At 38.8% G+C, this 7,947-nt stretch overlaps 1 protein-coding gene across 2 annotated transcripts in view; it reads left to right on the forward strand.

Moving 5' to 3' along the window:
• The window catches only part of Cav1 (caveolin 1), a 34,908-nt gene extending 27,541 nt beyond the window's left edge, over nt 1-7,367 (forward strand). For both annotated transcript variants that reach the window (XM_031381216.1, XM_031381217.1), the window contains exon 3: nt 5,135-7,367. In XM_031381216.1, the coding sequence (XP_031237076.1) occupies nt 5,135-5,476 (342 nt within the window). In that variant the 3' untranslated portion in view covers nt 5,477-7,367. The remainder of the gene's footprint in view (nt 1-5,134) is intronic.
• Nucleotides 7,368-7,947: the final 580 nt, after the last annotated feature.

Consider the following 7,947-nt stretch of genomic DNA (forward strand, 5'->3'; position numbering starts at 1 on the left):
AAGAAACATTGTGGGGGCTTGGGCTACATACACTTGGGACCTGTGAAATTAGCATTCTAACTTTAGCTTTTTTTCTGATTCATTTGGGGCCATGAGATTGTCTGCCTCAGTTTCCATATCTACCATTTATCCTGACAGTCCCTGGCTGAATTCCCAGGATTGTGAGCACATAGTGTTCAGAGGAGTATAAAAATAATCAGTACACAAAACTCAAAATATCCTTCTTACCAGATGTCTTGGCTTAAAGTGGTAATATTAGCAAGAGCTGTGCCTTTAACAACCACAGTGTGAGTGCTTCTGGGCACCCGTGTACCTCAGCAAAGACTCAGCACCAGGGCTTTTGTAAGAGTTTGGATTCCCAGCAGGGTGGAAGCAAAGGAGCATACATCTGAAATGTAACACATTCTGGCTTTGCTAGCTAGCATCTGGGCGACTTGGAGCAATTTATCAACTTCCCTCGATACCCTCATCTTCAAAAGGGAGTAGGAGTGAGCATCTCAGAGGCTGGCAAGGACAAATACAGGTTCGTCCTCTTGAGCCAGCAGTAGGTGCTGAATTCACAGCCTTTATACTTTAGATCTTTATTTCAATCATACTTGCTTATCTATTGAAAACCACGCTCATCTGATCAAGAAGTCTGTCACCGCTGTGGCTTATTGAGCATGTGCTACATTTCAGGGGTTCGTACTCTCAGTAAGCTCTCTTTTGCAGGTGTGGACACCGCTGTAGAATGAAATAGGGAGGAAGGAACATCACCTCTGGCTTTAGTGTTCCATTAGCCAGAGCTGCTTCTGCCTTCAGCTACACCTAATTTGGCTTTACTGTTTTATTCTTTTAAGCAACTGTAAATTAATTTTTCTTAATCATTTTATTTGTTTATATTTTAAATGTTAGCCCCTTCCCAGTCTCCCCTCCACTAACCCCCATCCCATCCCCCTCCCCTTTGCCTCTGAGAGGGTGCTCCCCCCACACCAATCGACTCCCACCTCATCCCTCTAGCATCCCTCTTCTCTGGGGCATCAAGCCTCCAGGGGACCAAGTGCTTCCCCTCCTGACTTCAGATAAGGCAGTCTTCCACTGTAAATTCTTAGGACTAAATTAGAAACTAACTAACTATATATATGAAATATATATATACATACATATATATGAAAACATATATATGTTTTCTTTTCATCATCTTTTCACAGAAAAAATACACAAAAATTCACTGGGGTATTAAATGTTATACTCACTACCTGTTTTGAACAGGCATTTGAAAATGTAGCTACCTAGAAACTTTCAAAAGGAGCTAAAAAGAGAAAAAAATTTTCCAATATTCTTACTGAAAAAAAGCACTTTATATGTAAAGCTAAGGAAATGGAAGAAACTTTTCATAGAAATACATGTTCCTAGATATCTTCTCTAACTAAATATACTTTGTTAATTTGAGCCAATTATATATGTATAATATGTATATATAAATATACACGCACACATGCACACACACACACACACACACACACACACACACCTTGTTCACTGCCTCTGAAGTCATGCTAGGGAATATTTAGTTATCAGAAGAGTTAAGGGAAACAAACTTTTAAGTCTATTAATATGCCTTTTAATTTTGAAAAATACTTTTCATAAAGTGCTTCAGTATTAAAGAAACCATGACCTTCTTTTAGACCAGATTTGAGCCTCAAACCAACCTCCTGTTCACATGGACAACTCCTGGTCATTTCTGGGGTGATAGATAATAGATCTTCCCTGTAGTGAGAGCGATGAACCTCTGTGCGCTCTGTACGCTCAAACAGTTGTGCACTCCCAGGAGATTTGTAAATCACCATGCATCATCCTTTGATCGCAGATTTAAATTTTACTAATAATTTTGCCATTTTGACTTCTTCGGTTTCATGTCTTAGATGATGATACCTTTTTAAAAGTCAAAAAATAGTATATTTTAAATGAATTGAAGGAAAAAAATCTTAATTTCTTAATTTCTCATTTTGATTGCTTTGGGAAGAATTTATTATCATAACCTTGTACATAGACGATTATAAATAAGTTGGACAGAAACATCATTCAAGAATTGCTCTGATTTGCCTTATGTCCCCCCACACCTTTCTCTAAGTGTGTGTGTGTGTGTGTGTATGTGTGTGTGTGTTTTGGAGGACATATCAGCAGTGTTTGTCCAAACCCACCAATCTTTTTTTATTAAGGATAAACTCTCTCACTAGTCTGGAACTCCCTGCTTAGACTAGTCTGGCTGGCCTGCCGAGCCCTATATCTGGTGGTCTTTGGTTTGTTTGCTTGTATGTTTGCTTGTTTGTTTATTCCTGTTTTTTAGTGTGTTCTGAGAACCAAATTCATGTCCTTGTGCTTGTAGCTGAACTATCTGGATTCTACAATCTGTTAAAACACACACACACACACAAGTAAATATTTACTCAATCTAGTTCTAAATGTTCTGAGGAAAAATACAATAACAATAAATCTGTTTAACTTCATTTACAAAATTGCAACCAAACCACTTTGCATATTATACTATTAGGACATTGGGCGATAGAGAAAGAAACAGAATGTTCTAGAAACTAAACTTTAAGACTGGTAAGCATCATGCACTTTTTCCAAAGATGTTTTGGTGTGCTAAATCAAAGGTGGCTCTTTGGCACTGAGCCACAGCCTGAAGGAACCCAAGTTCCAGCCTAGGCTCTGAGCTCTTTGGGTTGGTTGACGTCAGTTTCTGTGGATTTCAAACTATGAGAGAGTACCTCACATAGCAGCCACCAGGAAGCAGTTGCTGTATTCTGCCTCCCTGATGATAACTGCTTTTAATTTTGTGCTTCATTTAGTTTATATAAAGCCTAAGAAGTAGCTATGTAGGTGAGTGGGTGAGTCCTTGCAAAAGAACTGAATTTGCACTAGGAGCCCCTATTGCTGTGTGTGCATCTGTCTGTAGAAAGTCACCCTGTGTCTCTTCTTTTGTTAGGTGACAGGAACCTACTTCCCTCTGATGTCCTCCTTGCTCTAATGTCACCTGTGTTATCCCCAACAGTCTTATTGAGAGTTCAAAGGTCATCCTTTAGTCCTCTTCTTTCTCATCTCATCTGTGCCATCTTCACTTGGCCTGTGCCACATTCTCCCTGCTGGTTTCCTTTCCCTTTAGTCCAGCACACATACACCACACACACACACACACACACACACACACACACACACACCTCAAACACACACATACACACACACCTTAAACACATTCACACACACCTCAAACACATACACACACACAAACAGCTCAGGCACACATATAACTCAGACACACACACACACCACAAATACATCCATACACACATTCACACACACCTCAGACACATATACACACTCAAACACACACACACACACACAAAAGCACGCCCAGGCACATGCACTTACACACTCACATACCTTGTCAAATTCATCTAAAGAAATTGCATGGCCACCATTTCTTAAATGAATGTAACCTATTCTCTGTGGGCTAAGAATGAAGATAATCACTCAGGTCAAATAGCTTTGACCATAGCAAGAAATCTGTATCCAAAAATTGTGCCTAAAATTCATTCCTTGGCTCAGCAAAACTGTCAACTCTTAACTTAGCTACTATGGAGGTAAAATCCTTTGATGTCAGGGTCTTTGAAGTACAGCCTTATTACAATGAACTCCAATGTCTAAAAATTGTTCTCATTTTGGGCTTGTACCACAGTAAGAGCCAAAATTTTAAGTTCTACTAAATACAAAACAAACAAACAAACAAACAAAAAGACTTTATCTATTTATGTTCATTTAAAAAACTAGTAGCGATGTATTATTTCAAAATATACAGTTAATATGTTTGAAGTGACTTAAAATTTATATGAGAAAAATGTATGTACTTTTAGTATTGCTGTAGACAAGCATCTACATAAGACTATTTAATTGATTGTTGTTTTATATCAAACAACTTTCATAATATTCATTTTTGTTGTTGTTGTGTTTTTTTTTTTTCGAGACAGGGTTTCTCTATGTAGCTCTGGCTGTCCTGGAACTCACTCTGTAGACCAGGCTGGCCTTGAACTCGGAAATCCGCCTGCTTCTGCCTCCCAAGCGCTGGGATTAACGGCGTGTGCCACCACCGCCCAGCTTCATAATATTCATTTTTATTATTACAATATTTTATAAATTTTAAAGCACATAACAAAATTAAAAAACGAAAGGTATTGCAGGTATTGAAGAAGAGTCTCTCGGCGGAATTGGGGTATAAAAGGGAAACAAGAATGTGATTTAATTCTATTTCCTTAAAATATGTTTTTAAATGTTAACAAATTCAGATAAATTGAAATTATGTATCTTTTCTCATCTCTCATCATAATGCAATAAACTTAAATCAAAAAAAAAAAAAGAAAGAAAGAAACTATGTGGCTGTAGCTGCTCTTCCTCTACCATTTTCATAGACCCTCACTGTGTAGAAAACAACACCCATTCTGGCCTCAACCTGTCTTCTGATGTGGTCACTCTGGTCTGCTCTGCCTGTGACACTCCTGAGTCTCATTCTTGCTTGCTCCTGAGGCTTGGCTCCCGGCATTCCCATGCACCTTCTTTACTTCCCTCATCACATGCATTTCCAAAGCTCTGCTTCACCACCCCACAGTCATCTCCATGCCTCAACTCCCTGAAAGGATTCTGTTAATCCTGTTACGAAAGTCATTAACGGATTTGTCTAATTCTAAATGTGTCTAGTACTTAGTACTGGATTATGATTGTCTTCGAAGGAAGTCAAAACTTGGATCACATCCTTTACCTCTTACTGAGTGTTAGGTGTCCTTACTCGTGTTTCCAAGCTTTGCTTTAAAGCACATCCATTTGTCCTGAAAGCAGGAGTCCTCACCTGATGACACAGTAAAGAAACACCTGGGATGTAGGTTAAAATCCTTTTCCGCTCCACCCTAGAATAATCAGATCTTAGAAGAACCCATATATTCATGTTCCCAGTGAGGTCCAAGAAGGCAGGTACTGCTGATGGTGGCTAATTGCCTTGCACATGGCTGGCACGCAAATCTTAGTCACTTGCATACATCTCATGTGATATTTCCACCTTTTCTTCAGTTCTCACTCACATTCTGCCACTTCTTTCTTTCAGATTGACTTTGAAGATGTGATTGCAGAACCAGAAGGGACACACAGTTTCGACGGCATCTGGAAGGCCAGCTTCACCACCTTCACTGTGACAAAATATTGGTTTTACCGCTTGTTGTCTACCATCTTCGGCATCCCGATGGCACTCATCTGGGGCATTTACTTTGCCATTCTCTCTTTCCTGCACATCTGGGCGGTTGTACCATGCATCAAGAGCTTCCTGATTGAGATTCAGTGCATCAGCCGTGTCTATTCCATCTACGTCCACACCTTCTGTGATCCACTCTTTGAAGCTATTGGCAAGATATTCAGCAATATCCGTATCAGCACACAGAAAGAGATATGAATGACATTTCAAAGATGGAAGGTTTTTCCCCCTTACTATTTCCTTGGTGCCAATTCCAAGTTGCTATAGCAGCAGCAATTTATGAGTGATTTGTCTTGGTAAAGAACAAAGAATTCATTCCTGCCATTTTCATATATACTACTTGTCTCTTCCGAGCTAATGCATCTATGTTTGACAGTCTGGGGTGTTTAAACCCATCCCTGCTCTCTTTTTTGTATGTGGATCATTGTTTCATTGGCTAAAATATAAACATATTGTTGAAAGATGATTTGAGAAAAAATAGGAAGGACTAGGAGGTGGGGGAAGAGTGCCAACAACCTCAACTGCCTACTCTAAGTCGATGATATCATAGAAAGGGAAGAGTTTCAGAATATGGCCATGTGTTTAGGGGCATGAAGGCAGGTTTTAAATATATCTCAGCTATCTAAGGAGCTGGTTGTTGTCCTCACTCTTAACAATCCAGTGGGGTCTAGTGATCACCATCAATTTGGAGACTATAATCTTCATGTTCATGATATCAACAATGTCTTACTCATCCTGACTCATAAATAACCTGTTATTTTGTGTATCTGAGTATTTGTTATACTGAGAATAAGACCTACGTGCCTTCTAATTTTTCGTGTTTTCTTTTCAAATAGGATCTAACTCATCTACTTGCATTATGCTGGCAGCTTTCCTAAAAACAAAACATACAAAATCTACTTGCTAGTTCTCTGTACTAGTTTCTGACTCTGAGATACAGAACCTGTTGACGATGATATCTATGCTTGGCTATGTAGCATCTTTCTCTATGTTAAACCTGGTCAACATTAACCCAATGAAATGATTTGAAGCAGACAAATGGGGCTGAGACCTCTCTAGGCTGGCAGAAGCAGAAGCCAGCTTTCCCTACCACTCAGCAACTGAATGAGGCCAGCATGTCTGTTCAGTTTTGCTTATTTTCAAGAACAATCACACATCCTTGACTCTAAGCTAACCCCTCACCAGGATGGTTTAGTGACCGATTGGAAGAGTTTAGGGACTCAACCCTGTGCTTCCTTTTCAGCTGATGAGTGAGCCGCCAGGGAGGGGTGTCAAAAAGAAGGCTGCCAAAATGAGACTGCCAAACCTGTTGTAAACATGACCCCTTCTATGCATAGCACTTGCAATAGTCTGTAATGCTGTGAAGCTTGACCACTCCCCCTGCAAGGAGCCTTTGGCCTAATTTAAGCATCATTTTGTTCAGAAAGAAGGTAGGGGAGGGGTAGTAACAAAAGCTTGAGGTAGTTTTCTTGCTGGAATAAGTTCAAGTTTTTCTAAACCCAAACTGAGGAATTTCACCTGTGTACCTGAGTCTACAGAAGGCTGCCTGCCTGGGACACCCAAAAGCCTTTTATTCCCCCTGCTCACATTACAGCTCTGCCCTTGGAGATATTTTTAAAATGCCAGATAGACTTTTATTTTCACTTTCATACATTTATTGGAACCCTGCTTGACTTGTTTTCTCCGTCAGTTTTGCTGACACTTTACCAACCTGCTCCTTACTTTGATTGTTTGCATTTAAAACAGACACTGGCATGGGCACAGTTTGAATTTTTAAGCTGTGTACATAACTGAAAGTGTACTAGACTGTATACCTTTCTAAATGTAGAGATATTCTTTATCTTTATATAAGGAGAATCACTTGGGAAATGGTTCTATAATTCAGACTGTCAACTGTGTGTTCCAAGACATGTCTGTTCTTTCTAGTCTGTTCTGTTCTGTCTAGATACTCAGTCTTACACAAGTCGATTGCTGATCTAAAAGGTTACTGAAATTTTATATGCTTACTGATATATTTTACACTTTTTTATGCTGCATGTCCTATAAAGATTTCAAATCTGCACAATAAAATTGTTTAACAGTTAAGCAATTTTGTGTGTCTGTCTGTCTGAATGTCTGTATGTATGTCATAAGCAGGTATACAATGCATATTTGTATTATGTTTAGGGGTAGCAAATTTCTCAAATATTAAAAATTAATTTAAATGAGATATTATTCTCACTTAAATTCTGCTAAAAATTATTGCTACTCATGGATTACTTCAAATAGTTTAGTTGTAATTTATAACTAATTTAAAGCCATTTTAGTAATTTATACAATGATTTATTGTCTATTAATTTGAGTCCCAATAACCAGATGGCATGGATATTAACATTGTCATCTACTTCCTCCTAAATTTACATTTGGAATTCTGTATTAAAGTGTTCTAAAGATACAAACCCACAGGACAGAGACAGAAATGATAAAGATGGATGTTATGTAAGAAACTAAGATAAAAATAAAAAACAAAAGATTTACCAAAAAAGAACTTGGCTTCATATTTGGAATAGTGGCAATTTCTAGAAGGTGAGCCAAGATGCTAGGGACCCATGAGCTCAACACTCCAGAAAAACTAGTATCTGGCCTTCCAATGAAAACGGTGGGAGGAACTAGTATTCCTCAAGCTGGAG

This window comes from Mastomys coucha, unplaced genomic scaffold (assembly GCF_008632895.1).
Source record: "Mastomys coucha isolate ucsf_1 unplaced genomic scaffold, UCSF_Mcou_1 pScaffold20, whole genome shotgun sequence".
In the NCBI taxonomy this organism is placed as follows: domain Eukaryota; kingdom Metazoa; phylum Chordata; class Mammalia; order Rodentia; family Muridae; genus Mastomys; species Mastomys coucha.